This window comes from Platalea leucorodia (genome assembly GCF_965183815.1).
Source record: "Platalea leucorodia genome assembly, chromosome: 13".
NCBI lineage: Eukaryota > Metazoa > Chordata > Aves > Pelecaniformes > Threskiornithidae > Platalea > Platalea leucorodia.
The window spans coordinates 583,871-601,135 of record NC_138835.1 but is presented as its reverse complement, the minus strand read 5'-3'; the positions used below and the strand labels follow the sequence as shown (position 1 = coordinate 601,135).

Genomic DNA, 17,265 nt, shown 5'->3' with positions numbered 1-17,265 from the left:
TGTTATTAAATAGAACACATTTAATTATTGGGGGGGGGGGGGTTGCATTATGATTGGTTACATACTTAAAAAAAAAATCATCCAATCCAGTAAACTGGGAATAAATTCTGTGAAAATATAAACCAAATGCTTTTTAGACCATGGGTAACAGACTTCTTTGAGATGCTAATTTTTAACATGTACATAATTTATAATCCCAAATGTATAAAAGACAATGACAAAAAGCATCATAAATAAATAATGCAAACTGAAATAGTTATGTCAAAACATTTGGACCATCTGATAAATTAGCAAAACTGTAACAGAAAATAAGTAAAAAATACAGTAAATTGTGACAACCAAATGTGAAACCGATGACTAGCACGCTCCCAACTCCCTCACCAGCCTGCCTTTTATCTCGCTGCTGCACCACCGTGGGTTTATTTCAAGTCTCAAACCATGAGCTGCAAATAAGAACAAGCCCAAGTGAAAGAAAAATTAAAGGAGGAGCGCGGGGAAGGAGAAGGAAGAGGAGTCGCCTGGGGAGGTGTCTCAGTACCCGGGGCTGCGGGGGGCTGACGGCATTAAAACCTGGCCACTCGAAATGCAGACGTGGAAATCATTTGCCAATGGGGGTGGGACTCGGAAATACTGTTCAACAGCAAACGGAATGGAAAGAAGAAGCCAAGGTCATCTCTTCACAGTCTAATGCTAGGAAAGAAGAAACTCAAGCTCTGAAAGTCTCAGCAGTCCTTCTCAGAGGACTCCCCAACAGGAAAGCTGGCCTACCGCCTTTTCCTTGTTTGCTGAAAGGACGTTGCTTCTGGGGGAAGGAGTGGAAAATATAAAAACCCAAAAAGCCTCAGTGTTCGTATAAGAGCATTAAAATCAGTGTGGCCTGTTCGCAGCTGGAAAAAAATACCTTTACAGCACTTCTAATGCCATAGATGAGAACTAACGCCATAGAGGAGAACTGAAGACTAGCAGAGTGATGAAGAAACTGGTAGCTACAGGTACAGTAATCCCAAAAAAGTCATGCAAGATGTGCAAAACCTTTCCAGCTCAAGCTGAAAAGTTCTTGTAACTATTGAGGAAAGGCAACTAAACTCCACTTAACGTAAAACCAAACTTTGGTTTTAAAAAATACAAAAGAATGTCTATGTCATATTTTCACTCGCTGCAGTTTGTCTCCAAACCTTTGAGGTGGGGGTGATAAAGAAATTATATCACTACCAGTTATGCTTTTTCCTTTCAAAGAAATGAATATATGCATTTTCAATCATTAGTTATATACTTCTGTCTATACTACTATTCTAGTAACCATGATAAAATAGGGAAATACTTTAAATCAAAAATACACATTAGCACTTACTATAGCTGTGCTTTTTACCCCCAAATACAGGCTTTTTCGCTCAGTGTCGCTGTAGACAGAAATACCCTTGTCTGCGTGTAGACCAAGAGGTAAAGACTTTTCTTTTGCTCTTGTGTTTTTGCTGCTTTTTCTTCTCAAAGGAGTGAGCAATCTGGGGGGGTGACCGAGTACTGGATTTGCTATCGTCGGCTGGGATGAACGACTGGAAAAACAGAACGAGAATTCGGTGCCTCCCATACTACCTAGACAACACTGTTTATCTAATAAAGTGGCAAGACCCTGCAACTATTAACATGTAGTATGTCACCAGAGTTTTTTCTGACAGGGAATTAGGTAGGTAATATTACTCATGGAAACACAGGTTTATGAAGGCGGAGCGGGGCGGGAGGGTAAGTAACAAAGAGTTTATGGGATAAGAAACTCACAAGCCACAATCTTTTTGTGTTTTTTTTTTTTTTCAATGAAACAAGAGTTCTAATTGGTATCGCGAGCCGCTTCGCGCTCCTCCTCTGCTGGTCCGTCCTGCTCTTTCTCTGCCGACAAAGGCGGTGTTTGCTCTGTACAGTTTTGACTGTTTGCAGCTTCTTTTTCCGGCAGCGAGACAGTTTCTGGCTCTGGGTTCGCCGATTCCCCTTTTGCTTTCTTTCTCTTCCGCTTCTGGCTTTCCAGGTTCGCTGCCTCCGAGTGCCTGGTTTGCTGTATGCCGGGCAGCGCCATGCCGATGCCAGGGGAAAGAAACATTGAGGGATAGATCAGTCCAGGAGACATCCCTGGGATAAGAAACGGGTTAAAAGCTACAGGACTACTGGTAGTTATTGCGGATTCTGTCTGATTAGAAAACGAACTAGGACCAGGCTTGTCTTCCGAGAGAGTTTCTTTTTTCACGTCCTGGCTACTCTGTTTATCCTCAGTAGCTTTCTCTGCGTTGGCTGTACCACTTTTCGTTGTGCTTGTTAACGAAGCCGCGGCAGTCGCAGTACAAGTAGTTGTCATGGGGGGGTTGAGAAGTCCTCCAACGCCAAACATCTGTGGTACGGTAGCCATGCCCGGCAGCATCATGGGCAACATACTGAGGGTGCTTTTCACGTCCTCGCCGGCGGGCACCGCTGCAAAGCCAGCAGGAAACCCAACCAGCCCGGTCAGAGGGATCCCTTGCATGTTTCTCATGTTCTGAAGTCCTACTAGATCCATCCCAGCAATCAGTCCGTTCATGAACAATGGTCCCATTCCAGAAGAAGAATCTGCTACAACGCCGGGGCCTTTAATGAGCTCGCTTCGGGGCCTTCTCCCCCTCCGGCGGGGACCCGTGTCTCGGAGCACAGGCTCGGTTAGGATGCGATTGAATTTGCTTTCCGGCAAGTAGCCCTGAAAATGAAACACACACAACAGAAAACACCTGACAGTTATTACTGCATCAAAGGAAATCTGGCTTTTCTGTGCTCGCCTCTATGTCCCAGATGGTGTCAGCACAGAAACATTTGCCTACATGATATGGAATTTGAGAGGTACGCACAACTTTTCCCCAAGGGATGCTGCCAAATGCAAAACACCCTCGCTCTGCCCTGGCATGGTACTGCAGCGCCGAAGTGCACAGGGAGGACAGGAGGAAGCATGTTTTCACCCTGTATCTTCACCCGAGCCCTCAGCATCGGCTGTTCCCAACACGAGAAGCACCGGGGCAGCTCTGTGTCAGACGCCAACTTAGCTCCCTTCCCAGCTTTAATCGTGGCTTCAGCAACAGGTGAAAAACCCTGTCTTTTACATGTGAAGGGCCAAATTTTCAATGCTCTGCAGGACAGCAAAGCTGCATGGGATGACACACTGAGAGTGGACATGCTGTCTGAGGAGCTCCCGGAGAGCTTCGCCGAGACGCCAGGAAGGTTCTTCTGAGCACTCAGATACAGGACCAAAACCCAGCGGCCACAACTGGGCAAGACTGTCCGGTTACGCAGAGCAGTGCGGGGGGACCCACAGCACAGTTTAAAACTCCGTTTTTCAGCAGCCTCATCGCAGACATTTAAACATTTCCCTCTGTGGCTCCCTTGAGTTTCAATATTGCCACTCTTTGAACCGTTTCCAGTAACTGATTTAGGTAGGAAAAGTATTTCCCATTGACAACTGCCGTGCAGAAACTTGAATCGAATGACCCCGGCAGTCTGCACAGCACAGCTACTGCCCAAAGAGGGAGAATCTTCTGCTCTGCTCCCACTGGCACACAGCAAAACCTGCATGGGACCCTGACCGCGGCGGGGCTCTGCAGGGCAGCCGACCCCACGCTCCCGCCTGCCCATGTGCCCGGAGCAGCCAGACGTCCCTCCGCATGCACGTGCCAGGACGGATGCACACTCGCCAAAAGCAAAGTGCTGATGGGGCTCGGGGGTGCGAATGCTAACGGGCATGCAGCCACTGAACCAGGGCGTGTGAGCGGGTGCCCGGGGCCGTGGCCAGGCACACAGCTATTCCCACCGGCAAAGAGACCGTCCCCTGCAAATGAAGGTAAGGAAAAGCTGCCAGCTCGCAGGGGTGCTGGCCACCCAGACGGGGCGCTGACGCCAGCCCGGACGCGGAGCTGTTTCCTGGGGAGTGGGACAGACCATGCCAAATCTCCAGCGCTCATTAAAAGCAAATTTGAGAGCAGTACAAGCCTCCAAGCCAATTGATTTCCCCCTCCAGCCCCCTGCAAGGGTGTCACACAAACCACTGCAGCCACAAAAACAGGGAGCAGGCGAGAGGGGCTGTAGGGAGAGCGCTCCTCCTCCGCAGGCTCTGCCACGCGCCGGGCAGGGGCTGGCGTGAGGACCAAGGCAAATGAATGCGGCGAGGCTCGGCTCCGTCCTGCCCCTCTCCCTGCCGGTGTCTGAGCCTTCAGGCCTGGTGACCTGCGGGCCCTTCAGCGGGCCCAGGGCTGCACAGGCAGACTTTGCGGGAGCTGATGAAAAGCCTCGGCTGAGGGTATTTTTGAAAATTTGACCCGCGAGAATGTGTTTTGTCTGCTCCTTGCCGGCCAGCACCTGAAGTGGATTACTGCTTCTAGGGTGTTTCTCTTGCCCCTGCTATTTCTAAGCATCGCGAGGCTTTCTGGACAGCCACCCTGGGCTGCTGAGCCCCGTTCCCAGGGCGCTGAGCCCCTTCTCTCCTTCCCCTGGCCGCGCCGCCGAGCTGTGGCACGCGCCCAACCTCCCTCTCTGCCACGCGAGCGCTCCCGGTGCTGCCGGCCCTGCGGCTATCCCCTCCCGCCTGCGCAGCTGAGGTCCTGCCTCGCAGCTCGCGGATCCTCACTGGAGAAAGGTTGTGGGGATGGGGAGGGGAAAGAAAAGATGACATGATACAGATTTCTCCAAAAGCTCTAACTTACTGAAAGCTTAACAATGTCAGCCCAGTCAGCTGCAACAGCATACTCCAAGTTTGCATCAAGCCACCTTGGCAATTCCTTCAATGCTGGTGCCGTGGCTCCCCCTAACTATAAAACACAGCAGAAGGATGACCTCTAATGCAGAAAGAGTTATGTAAAATAAGACAAGAAATACGATTACACTTCCCCTAGCTCCTTGCTTTGGGCTGCAATTTGGCTGGGGCAGAGACTCTTCCCTTGCTACACACCTTTGCAGGACTCTGTATGTGCCTGCTGCCTCCAGACAGGGAGAAAAGGCAAGTTCAGCCTCTGTGGCCTGTCCCGTCGCCCTCCCCACGAGCAAGCGATGGGGACAGAGCTTCTATAAAAGCCATGCTCAGAACCGGACAAACCCCCCAATTCACCCAGGTCTCCAACGGTCATCGTGGGTGTAACAGGGGGAAACAGATGTGGCTGAAACAGCCTCTTTCCGCCTCACTCTTTAGTTTTTGTTTTAGACGTGATTAATGTCACATCACCTTCTGACCTAGTGCAGTCCTGGGTGTGTTTAAGAACGGAATTTAGGTGGAAAGTATTCCTGAACGTCCCTTCTCATTCAGAGAGGTGAGCATCAGTGCACTGGAGATTAAACTGCAGACAAGTAAATCCATGCTCCTTGCTCAGTAAGCAAGAAAACGCTCTTCAAACCCTCCACTTCCCGCATGCCCAGCACTTGGATGGGTACTGGTATGCTCCTCGTAAGGAGGCAAAAAACAAAGGTATTTGCATGGCAGTATTACAATTTGTGGTATATTGCAGCAAATTCAAGGGGAACAATCAAATCTGGAATGGGAATCACAGAATCATAGAATCGTTTAGGTTGGAAAAGACCTTTAAGATCATCAAGTCCAACCATTAGCCACCAGCCAGGGCTGTGCTGATGGCAGCTTTAAAGCCAAAGGCTGAATTCCTTTGCCATTGCGGGGTCTGTGTACCCTGGCAAGGGTGAGCACTCTCCTTACTTCACACAGAAAGTCACTTATTTTGCAGGTCTGTGTCCCCTCGGGCACACACGTGTCACAGGATAGTGTAGATCAGTGATGTGTTCCAGACTTTTGCCCCATCCATAGGCTTCTCTGGATTAAATCGCCCCCCCAGCTGAGCTCGGGGTCTGCTAAGCGTTTCAAGACACCAAGGGCAGAGCACAGAACAGGCCTTCGCTTACCCGCCGTCCGGTACCCTTATGTACCACAGGCACCCGCTCCTCTCCCGTGAGTGAGTTAACGTCCAATTTGCTGGGGTCCTTGCAGCGTTGCCTCCTCTGCTTGGGCTTGTCTGAAAAATTCTGGAGTGCAAACGAGACAGCGTTAATGAGACTAGACGGCTTAATGAGCCTGGATGGCTACAAGCCTTGCAGGAGAGCAGCACAGACAAGCTCCCGAGGGACAGAGGGTCCCTGCAGACTTGTGCGGGAGCAGCGCGAGCGGCACAAGCTGGTCTCTGCCACAGGGCCAGCTCTCAAATGAGCACAATTGATTTTTCCAGGTATAAAGGGGTTTTCAGTGTACCTCACTTAGACTGCTCCAGCCCTTTCTAATTCCCCTCCAATCCTAAAACTGTAACCTGCTGCCAATTCGTATACGTGCATCTGTAAATGGGGCGCTAACTACAACTAGGAAAGAAAGAGAGCAGGTCTGTGTGTGCCATCTTGTGTCAGCCTGATACAGCTACCCGCTTCTCGCCAGCTCATCTCTGCTTCGTTTCACTGCTGCTCCAGCTGTTCCCACCGCAGAGCTGCTGCAACGTGTTTCTTTGGGATCAGAGCCCTTCAGGACCGCAACCTACAGAGTTACAGCTGAGCTGCCGCACGCCCACTGCGTGCGCCGAGCGCCGGCATCAGTGTGCCTGCAGGGATGTAGCATTATAATGAGCTACTGCGGGCGGATTCCTGAGTCAAAGAAAAGACCCTGAGCTTGGTCTGTCCATCAAGCTGAGCTGCTGCAGTACCCCAAAGCAGCTTTCAATCCATCCTACTGGGAGAGAGGACCCCTGCCCTGACAGGGCAGATCCTGCAGCACTGGCCCAGGGCACTGGGGCTTGCTGGGAGCAAGAGGTTCACCAGCAGCATGGCGAGACCGGGCAAGGGCCAGTAAGCCCCCACGGAAGGCAAGGGCAACGGAAAGGAGTGGGAAGGCACCTCCATGCCTGCTACACCATCTGACTGCTTCTAGCAGTGCTGCTGGGAGTCTGGCCTTGGGCACAGAGCTGCATGTGTCTCCGGACTTTGAAAAGAAAGGGCCATCCTGCCCGAGCAAACGCTGGGCTCCTCATCTCTCATCTCTAACGAGCTCCAAAACACTAACAGCTTGCCTGTACTCCAAGCTCCAGGGAATCCCTGCCTCAGGCACACAATCCAAGATGCAGAGTCTTTTATGTATTACCACCACATTTCTTCCCACTCTGTTTTACAGCCTGTGCTCTGCCTACCACATGGTCTAACAGGCTAAATAAGCTGAAACCTGGAGCAAACCAACCTGTGAAACCAAGAGGTGGATGCTTATGAGACAGCAAGAAGAACGAAATAGACTTTGCACCCCACTCTCTGCCACTCTGCTTTCTGATGGCGCCTGCAGCCACGCAACCACAGCCCTTGCAGCCTGCAACACAGCTGCTTCGGTCCAGTTTTTAAAGCAAGGTTGTTTCCTCTTGGCTGGGAACCTTATTTAATACAACAGCCTAAAATGACCCCATGTGAAAGGGAGCAACACAGACAGACCTTGAGCACCCCAAATCCCTTTTCCCGTTTCTCTCCCCATCCCTGGCACTTCTGGAAGACATTGGACTAATTGTGCATTGGGCAGACGGATGCATTGGAGCTGGAGAATGGACCTTGGGGCAGGAGGACACAACTCAGCAAGTGCCTTTCACTGCTGTACAGGGAACTGTGCCCGCCTCCCACACGTGTGATGAACCTCCCAAGCAGCCCTGATGAACACCACAAGCCACGGCACAGGGAAGAAGGCTGCATTTTGAGACACTTCGTGGAAGCCCTGAACTCAAGAGCAACCACAGAAAAGCCAACACAAAGGGCAACACACAAGGCAGACGCACACACGCGCACCACCGAAGGCCACCCTTACTGTGCCAAAGCCGGGAACATCGAGTGTGTAGTCGGACTGCTGACGGAGCCAGTCGAGGAGACTCTTATTCGGGACAGCCTTCTCTGCTTGGCTGCCTGCAGCTGGGACTGGCTGTGGAGTTGAGGTAGCAGCAACCGGCCCTTCGGGGAGGGGACTGTTCTGGGGGGGCTGCGGCTGGTCGTCCTGAACATCCTGACATGGAGGGAGGAGCAGGGAGAGCCCATCAGCAGCATGCGGTGATGCATGTGCACCCAGATAAGCAGAGCTCCCAACACAGGTCATCTGCTCCCATCCCAATGCCTCTTCCTTAAATCACCACCCACCACATTACATTTAGTCCCCAGAACTGGTGGCATGGAGGGCAGAGAGCTGGGAGATGCTTCTGAACTCACCTGGAAACACCCTGAGCACCAGGAGGACCAACTTCCCCCCCAGATCACTCCTAAAAGTGGTCTAGAGGGACGGGTCTTGCTCCCACAGCCCCAGTCTTCTTTGAGTGGATCCCAGGGTAGGAGAAAGGGTGCAGTAGGCTCTTGGCCACAGCTCCAATGCAGTCAAGGACCCTTCCTCATGTTCTCTAACCCTAGACACCCCCTGAGGTGGGACAGCTGCTTTTGATAACGCTTAGCAGGACTCAAACACTCCAGGCAGAGTGCTGCAGGCAAGAGGGAAAACTTCCCTTCTGCCCTGGAGTAGCATCTGCTCCTGCCTGCTCCAGCACAAGCCAAGCTGTCCTGGAGGAGGTCCCTCATTGTCCTGGGCAGCAGAGCTTGTAGGGGAGAGCTGGACCATGAGACAAACCGTGTTGACTCCATCGGGCCCACGTGAAAGGGGGGAGCACCAACCCACCTGCAGCCTGGTTGGAAGAGGCCTCTCCTTCAAGAAGATGAGGTCCATCCCTTCTACATTTTTTCTCCTGCCCCGTCTCCTCCTCATGGCAGCATCATCTCTTCGGAGGCTGCCGTTGACAATTTGTCCTGTGACAGGATGGATTAACCCTGCCTGGAGGATGCCAGACAAGTCCATGCCCAGGGAGCCCTGGAGGGTGTTCACGGTCCCCAGTTTGGGCATGCTCGCATTCAGAGGGAAAGGAGAGGAGTTCCCCGGGGACCCATCAGAGGCTCTGGACAAGTCCACCGCTGCATCGCGCCAGCCGTTCAGCACAATGGGTGGATGGACATGGGTTGCTGCTAGCTGCTCCAAGCTCCTCTGTTTGGCATCTCTCTCCATCTCAAATTCATAGGGCCTCCTGTGCTTCCGCTCGTCCTTTGCAAAGGCAGGGGTCAGGAAACCTTCCTGTGTGTATCAAAGCCACGGAGAGGGTTACGGCTGCTCACACACTGCCCAGGGACCACAGCTCTTCAAACCAACGCTGAGCTAATGGTCAGGCTCTTATGCCTCTCCGCAGGAGCCCTGAAGGGTGCCCTTTCCCTGTGTGGGGATGGTGCAGGAGCACCCTCACACACACTCTGATATCTGCTATAACTGGTCTGGAGTCCCAGGCCAGCAGCTGCTGTCTCTGTGCTGCGTCCAACAGCAAGAGGAGATGAGAGAGTTGGTGATGGACGGGGCAGTGCCCTCTCCAGCACCCTTTCCTTTGGGACACCAGGGCAGTGTCCCCTTTTCCCCCGACCACGCCGGGTGCTCCAGCGCTGACTCTGGAAGCACCTCTGCAGTTGCAGGAGCTGCAGAGCTGCCGCAGAACAGCCACCTTCCCTGGAGGGGAGCAGGGCTGTTGGGGGGCTGAGAGCACAGGGAGCTCACCAGGAGCCCTCAGTGGAGAGGACCAAGTGGCTTCTCTGTGTGTTACACACCACAAGTGGCACCAAGAGGCGGTGAAAACCCAGGCCCTGCTTGGGAAACTCCTGAGCACTTCTGGGCAATGCTTCACCCCAGAGTCCCAAGCCTGTCCCTGCCCGAGGGCCCCCCTCACCTTTTGTACCTGTGAGATTAACACCCCATTATTGAAGCTGGGATCAGGGGCTTCTGACTCGGCAAAGCTGTTCCTGCTGCCGGCATTGCTGACTACTGCTGGAGCTGTCAGCAGGCTTTGTGTCTCAAACTGCTGGCTGGAGGAAGGCCACTTGCCCTTCAGGATGGCATGGCAGATGTTGTCAATGCGATTGATGATCACACGGTCCTGCAAACAGAATTGGACAGTGGCAGGCTGGGACTCGAATGATTGACTTGTGTATGTCATCTCAGGATTAAAGACAAACCCAGCCCTGGTGACCTCAGCTTGGTGGGGAGCTGCTTTGGGGCAGGTGTGTCCATGGCACGGGTGCTTGGGAAGAGCAGCCCAATTAGCACACCCATGGGGAGCCGTGTATGGAGGACCCAGAGGCAGAGCTGGGGCTGTGTGAGCCACCGCTGGTCAGGACTATGCAGCAACACTTGCAATACAAACAGTGTTAATTTTAAACTCACCTTAGGCCACTCAGAGAAGGAGTAAAGCGTCTTCTCCTGCAGCAGCTGGGCTATGGTCGGTGCCCGGGCATCCTGAAGGTCATCGATCTCCCCGGGCAGGACAGAAGCAGAACTCTTGCTCTCTTCCTCCAAGTACTTCTCTGGACCATCTGAGAAAGCAACAGAGAACAGAGCCCATCACCGCCCTGCTCCTCTTGCCCTCTCGAGGAAGGAGCAACTCCTCACACCTTCCCACCCCTGCGCCCAGCTGGCTCCACAAGGGTCCCATTCCCCAACCAGCCACCGAGAAACGCAGCAGCTCTGGGTCACGGCAGGTGGCCCATGCTCCTCAGGAAGGGCCAGCACGCCCCTGGGCTGAGTCTGGGGGGCTTGTATTGCAGTGGTCCCCATCCCTGACCATCCCCATGCCCCGGGCGGGTGAGGAGGAGGGCACGTGCCTTTCCAGAAGGAGCTGCTCACGTCCTGCATTCCATGGGATGCCCATGGCAGAAGGGCTGCTGGGGGTCAGGGTGGGGTTTCTGGCCAGCCCTGCTGGCAAACGCAGCCACCAACCATTGCTCCCCAATCCCATCAGCTAGAGAGACCCTAACTCCTGCAGAGGGGAGGCCGCCCCGGGGGCTCAGCAGCCCCAAGGCTTTGGCTCTGCAGGGAGGACAGCAGGTCCCTCCCACCCCAACCGGAGGTGATTGTAAACCAGAGCGAGCTCTCAGGGCCGTACCTTGACTCTGGCTGCTGCTGGCTTTCTCCCCCTCATCTCTGTTCTCACACTCTTCTTGCTTCACCCCCTGGGGCTTGGGGTGCAGGGCCTGTCTGCAGCCTGCCTGCCCCTCAGCCCCTCGGCCCCAGGCCTCCCCCCCGGCACAGGGGGGCTCTGCCCCCGGGGCCCCCAGCAGAGGGGCAGCCAGGCTGAAAGCCTGGCTCTGAGCCTGGCCCGGTGAGTGCTGCAGGGTGCTCTCCTCATCCAGGCCACGGTCCTCCCTGCCCTCTAGCCCGGGCTGCCCCAGCCCTTCGGGTGTCCCCAGCCCCAGGGACTCTCTCTCGCCATTCACGTCTTCTGGGCAAGTGTCCTCGGGCGTGGGGAGGCCAGAGCTCTGCTCCTCGCCCCCCAGTTCATTAGCCTCAGGGTCACAACCAGCCCTGGTCCTGGGACCACTCAAGCCTTCCACAACATCTGCTGCTGCCTCAGAGTTATCATCGTCCTCTTCTTCCTCCTCATCTTCCTCGCTGTGGCTCTGACTTGGCCCTGACTTTGCCTCCATTCCTTTCTCCTGCAGCAGATTGATGAACCTCTGCTCAGGAGGAACCTTTATTTCGTAGTTATGAAGACTGGGACTGTAGAGCCCCACGCTTAAGACCCCTTCCATGGCACCATGCTCAGGCAGCACTGGTGCAGAGCTGGTGAGGTCTCCCTTCTGCTGCAAGGCTTCGCAGACCTCTGCTGGGATGCTCCGCGAAGGGTCGCTTTCAGGGGTACAAGGTGAAGGCTCAGCTTCCTCGTTCTGACTGTCCATTCGGTCACAGCCCACCTGCAAACCCTCTAGGAAGGGAGTCTCTCTCATGGCATCTGCATCACAGCTGGACGGATCCTCATCCCCCTCTAGCTTGCCCTCAGAGAGTTTAGCAATGCTGCTTCCGACATCTGTGCAACTTGGGCTGTCTCGGGCAAGAGAGCTTTGCTCGCTGTTACAGGCCTTCTCATCGTACATCATGCACACCAAGGAGTCTGGCAGAGAGCTCTCATCATAGTTACTGGAAATCATGTCCCGGACTTTAGACATGAATGTTTCACAGTTTGCATCCGGCGGACTGCCCCCGGCCTGGGACATAGTGTTGCCTACGGTGTCCAGCTTGATCTGACTCTCGGCTTCATTCTCCAGGGATTCGCAAGTCCGGTCCACCTGGCTGTACAGAGGGGAACTGTAGAGTTTGGAGTTAGTCTGGTAAAGGCAGCACAGGGTTTCTGGGCCTGGGAGCCCCGTTCTTTTATGCTGGGCATAGTTCCTGTATGCATCTAAAAAAGACAGCTGGGGGTCATTCATGATGTAGTAGTCAGTGCGATTCAGGCCATGCTTGGCGGTGCCGATCAGCAGGTCCCGATCGTGTTTGCCACACTCCCACCACACCGGCAGGTAGAGGCTCGGCCGGCACAGCTTGAGCCGCTCGTGGAGCTGCGGACACTTGAGCACCTGCTCGCGCACCTTTCGCAGAAGCTCGATACGGTAGAGGGTTCTGGCAGCGCGTTCCTCCGTGATGGGCTCCACGTAGATGTCAGGGTCTGGAGGGCCTACAGCAGGGACAGAAAAGCCAAGGCCCTGTTATACAGATTGATGAGAGTTACTCAGAGGCAGCAATGAGCAAGGTGAGTTTTAACTCTTGCTCAGACTGCAGGTGAGGTGGGGGGAGTGCTTGTAGCCACTGTTGAGGCTTCTTTTCCTGGTCTCACCACCTTCCATTCATTTGCCACCAAGTGGACACATGGGAGTAAACTCCCTCGACTTGAGCAGCTGGGCCAAGAGCGGCACTCAGCTGCAGAGATATCAGAGTCTTGTCTGAGCTCTGCTCCATCAGCGCCAGCAGTGCTGGAGCTGCCTGGACCTGCCAGCGGAGCAGCTCCCTGGGGTCTGAGCCTCTGGTCGCCCTTCAGCGGGTCCTCAGGGAATGGAGTCCCTCAACTCGTGCAGCTCTTTTGATGAGGAACACCTACCTAAGGCATTAACACACACATCCAAGGAACTGCACCTGAGACCAGACCTCCTGACAGATCTGAGACGAAATCCTTTCTGCTGTTGTTAGAAGCAAATCGCCTTGTGCTTAAATAGCCCCTAAGCAGCTTTTCATCTGCCATGTCCTGCACAGTGCCAATGCACTGAGGCTCTGCAGGGTACTCTGAGAAAATGGATGCCCTCTGTGTTGGCCAGGGTTCCCAAGCCTCCCGCGGTGGGTTCAGACTCCCTTTACTCTGTAGCAGAGCTCTCTAGTCAGCTGTGCCACAGCACGGCCACTGTGCAGACTCTGTCCAGCGCCAGCAGAGAGATGCTCAGAAAGAAAGCAGCAATACAGATCGCTCAAACAACTCCCAGCTCCAGCATGGAGGAGATGTGACCTGCTGCTTCTCCTCCCTCACATCGAGAGGTTGCTGTCTTGGATAAAATTGGTTGTGATTTCATGGGAGAGCTCTATGAGACCTGTGAGAGCAGGGGCTGGAGCCCACAGGGCTGCGGTACCTCCCCACTGCACTGGGGAGGTGGTACACAGTGGTGACAAGGCAGCCAGAAATGCACATGGCTTCTGCAAGCCCACAGCCTGCCTGGCGTCTCGCCGCCTCCAACTGTCCCTGGAACTCCTTCCTTGCTCTCCTGCTCCACAAGAGCAGTGGGACCATTTCTGATCTATGGCTACATGGACTTACTGTTACCCCCCCTAGGCCATGCAATTTCCACTCACCATCCTCTTTCCACAGGGGGAGACCACAGACATTCTTGCACATGGCCACAAAGCTGTAGAAGTACTTCTCCAGGCTCTCATCTGTCTTCTTCTCCAGTCGAGAAATGGCTCGGAACTGGGCCCAGTCAAAGATCTTCTTCTCCTGGTCATAGATAACCCCAAAGGAGGAGACAGTGCGGTAGAAATCTGCCTGCTCCCTCCTGGTCCACCTGTGGGGCAGGGAGGAGACATGAACATCACTGAGACACGTTCTGGTCCCAGCACGGGCAAGGAACCAGGCAGAGAGGCTCAGAGAGGACTATCTAGTTACTGCCCACCAGTTTTGGGGGACCTGGCAAGAGGAGCACGCTGGGGAGATCGTCACAACCTGAGATCCTCTGCCTTATGGCGTGTAGTGAGGAGGAGCGAAGGCCACAGGCCCTCTGGCTCTCAGCTCACTGTTGAAAAACCAGTGTCGGCTGTTTGAAAAAACACTAAGTGCAGCTGCTGGCTGTGCTGCTGATGGGGCGGAGGCTCCAGCAGCTTCTGTGGAGGCACAAACCTATTTCACTCTGGCTTGGACCCTCTGAACTTTCCCCTTGTGGGGATCACTCGAAGGAACGATCCAGGACAGAGATGGTGAAGAGCGTTCTGTGCAAATACAGCCCCAGGCAAACACAGTGCAGAGAAAGAGGCCACAGAGCACAGACCGGGGTGCAAACTGCAGGGCAAGTGCAGGAGCAGGTCACAGCAGAGAAAGGTGAGTGCTGTGGGCTGAAGAAAGCTTGAAGTCAAATCTCAGCTCCTCTCAATTGCAGCTCTGAGCCAGCAGCAGTGAGCAGCTGGGGCACATTAAGGGAGAGCAGACAGGGTGACAGCACCCACAGCACCCCCCAGCTGACCAAAATACACCTAGACCAGCATTTCCACCCCTGCTCACTGCTGTGAGCCCTCTGCAGTGATATTTCATTCCAAAAAGGAGAATAACAAGGAGAAAGTTATTAAAAAAATCAATGATCCAAATCAAGGAGCCCAACAGGGCGTTTGTTGAAAGGCTTCAAATTAAAGGCTGGTGGGAAACTGCCTAGGACACTCCTGCAAGTAGACCCAAAAAAAGAAAGCCTACAGAATTAAAGAGCAGAGAACACCAGGCTGAGCACAACCACTGACGCCCCCACCTTGAAGAGGGGTCGGTGCAACTGGGAGAGGCCCAGAGGAAGGGAGAGGGAAGAGCAGCGGGCCAGAGCAGCTTCCATACAAAGAGGCCATGAACAGAGAGCACGGGGCGGCACAGATACGTGCAGTTACGTGGGTTCCTGCAACGGGGACAGGTTCACAGGAGACAAAGCCACAGAGGGCTGTTGATCACAGAGAGGCCCTGCAGTTTGGCTAGTCCCAGGGTTGCGCAGTGGGGACGGCAGCGATGGAGGCAGCGTCACCCTGCCACACACGCTCCCCAGCTTCTGCAGACAGCCACTTGGGTGCCAGGATGGTCCCACCATCCTTCCACTTACTGGGACACAAACGAAATGGGAGCACACTAGAAGCAGGATATGCCACCACTGTGCTCCCGAGGCCACGAGCAGGAGGCTAATGCAGTGGCGTGAGAGCCATGAGGGTCAGAAAGGCTACGCACGTGGGCTGTGACAGCACTCATCCGTCACCCCTCATCCACAGTGCGTCCCAAGTGCACAACACTGCTCAGCAGCACGCACTCTGCTGGGGCTGGGGGGTGATCCTTGGCCCAGCAGATGCTGGATTTGACCCTGAAGAGCTGTCCCCTCGCTTCCTTTCACCGTGTCACCAGCTGCTACCTGCAAACTACAGTAGAGGCTGCTCCCTGGCCAGGCTGGCTGCTGGAGCCACAAGGCTGCCTTGTGGCTGGGAGCTGCGCTCCTGGCCCAGCAAGGACCCATGCGCCTCCGGCACGTAGGCAGCTGGCTGCATGGACAGCTGTGGTGACATTTACCTGGGTAAATCCAGGGGGGCAAGGATTTCAACTGCCCTAAATCACCTTTGGAAAGGATCTTCTGCTGCGTTACCTTTTCTGCATTTCTTTGTTCACCGAGTCCATCTCAGAGGCTCTCCTGAACATCTCATCCTGCAGCCAGTATCCATGGTTACCGGGCACCAGCATCTCGGCACGAGGAGGCAGCTCTTTGCGGTTGCAGCGCTGGTAGACGGTGACGAGCCTCCGCAGTCTGGCTGTGAGGGCAGACGAGACAGGCCAGCAGGATCTGTCTGAGTCGGAGCCATCCTGGGCTTCAAACATCAGCAAGGACATTAGTATTTAATGCACGCTCAAAGCCACAGGTTCCCACGTCCCTCCTGCCGGCTCCAAAAGCTCCTTCCCGCCTTCTCCCTCCCACAGGGGACACCAGGGATCACAGTCATGAGTGGGGGGCTGTGGTGACCATCCCTGGGCCTCCACACCCCAAAAGCTGCTGGCTCACAGCCTCACCATGTCTGAGCTTCCTTCAGAGAGAGCCCAGAGGCAGAGATCGGGGTAGGAATGATGGCTCTGGGCCAGGCCATGCATGGGACCAGACTGCAGCTCCATGCCCAGCAGTGGGGCCAGCCAGCCCATGGCATCTACCAGCCATGCCCACTGCAGAGACCCTGCACGCTCATCTCAGGCAGGCAACTGCATGGACAAGGGCAGGCTAACGGCTGGCTGGAAACACTCTTTTTCGGGACCCTGGCTGCCTTGCCACAGGGCTCAATCCCTGGGTCACACGTGACTCTGCACAGGAGGGCCCCTGACAGGAGCCTGCCCAGGTTAGGCTACCTCACCCACTCACGCAGAGCAGCGCGTCCCTCCCACCCCGCAGCGCCCGCCTCAGCGCCCCAGCTCCAGCTGTGCCGTGCCAGCCCCTGGGGAGCCACGCGCCGTGCTGCAGGAGATATGGCCTCACCTGCCACTGGCTCATCCCGCTTCTCGCTGGCTTCGCCTACCCCAGCAGCCACGATGTCCTGCAGAAGGAAACCATCAGAGAGGGCTCTCCAGCCCCGCACAGAACCCCCCATACCCACAGCCCGCCCGGCCCTGGCAGGGTACAGGGTGGCCGGACCCCCGTCCATCCCCAGCCCTCAATCTCCCTCAGCTCCCCACGAGGTGGATGCTGCCCAGGTCCGCAGGAAACACACAGAGGCAACAGCAGCAGCTGTACTCCAGTGAGCAGAGATGATGCAGACACCATGGGACAGAGCCCGTGCACGGCACAGCAAAGCTGGCACCAGCAGTGCTGGCTCCCCTGTGCCCCGCAGCAGAGCTGACGGAGCCAAGCCTGCAGCGCAGGGCGGGAGGGCAGGCCTGGCAGCAGCAGATGTGCATCGATCACCGTGAATCCCACTCACCTCCTGCTTTGGCAGCCCTTCCAGCTTTTCTCCACCGCTTTCCTCCTTTTCCATGCTGCCCCTGGGTAAGAGAGTGAATTAGTCCCTGGTAGCAGCAGCACAGCCCCCTTGGCCGTGCCAGTCGTCGGCAGGAGGGAGCGGAGAATTGGTGCTCATGCCATCCCTCCGCCTCGTACTGGGGAGCCAGCTGCCCCTGACTTCCCCCCTGCCCGCTGTGCTCAGATGCACGGTCTGCT

General features: G+C 55.0%; 1 protein-coding gene across 9 annotated transcripts in view; it reads right to left on the bottom strand.

Annotated features, from left to right (window-relative positions):
* Positions 1 to 17,265, bottom strand: part of CHD6 (chromodomain helicase DNA binding protein 6) — an 84,567-nt gene continuing 67,302 nt past the window's right edge. For 4 of the 9 annotated variants that reach the window (XM_082325952.1, XM_082325957.1, XM_082325954.1 and 1 more), the window contains 12 exons: positions 17,030 to 17,090; positions 16,588 to 16,645; positions 15,715 to 15,934; positions 13,694 to 13,902; positions 10,968 to 12,533; positions 10,250 to 10,398; positions 9,756 to 9,962; positions 8,672 to 9,118; positions 7,823 to 8,014; positions 5,908 to 6,027; positions 4,707 to 4,811; positions 1 to 2,716 (listed from right to left, as the gene is read on the bottom strand). In XM_082325952.1, the coding sequence (XP_082182078.1) occupies positions 1,826 to 2,716; positions 4,707 to 4,811; positions 5,908 to 6,027; positions 7,823 to 8,014; positions 8,672 to 9,118; positions 9,756 to 9,962; positions 10,250 to 10,398; positions 10,968 to 12,533; positions 13,694 to 13,902; positions 15,715 to 15,934; positions 16,588 to 16,645; positions 17,030 to 17,090 (4,225 nt within the window). In that variant the 3' untranslated portion in view covers positions 1 to 1,825. The remainder of the gene's footprint in view (positions 2,717 to 4,706; positions 4,812 to 5,907; positions 6,028 to 7,822; positions 8,015 to 8,671; positions 9,119 to 9,755; positions 9,963 to 10,249; positions 10,399 to 10,967; positions 12,534 to 13,693; positions 13,903 to 15,714; positions 15,935 to 16,587; positions 16,646 to 17,029; positions 17,091 to 17,265) is intronic. The other 5 variants (XM_082325953.1, XM_082325959.1, XM_082325956.1 and 2 more) reach the window with 3 other exon arrangements.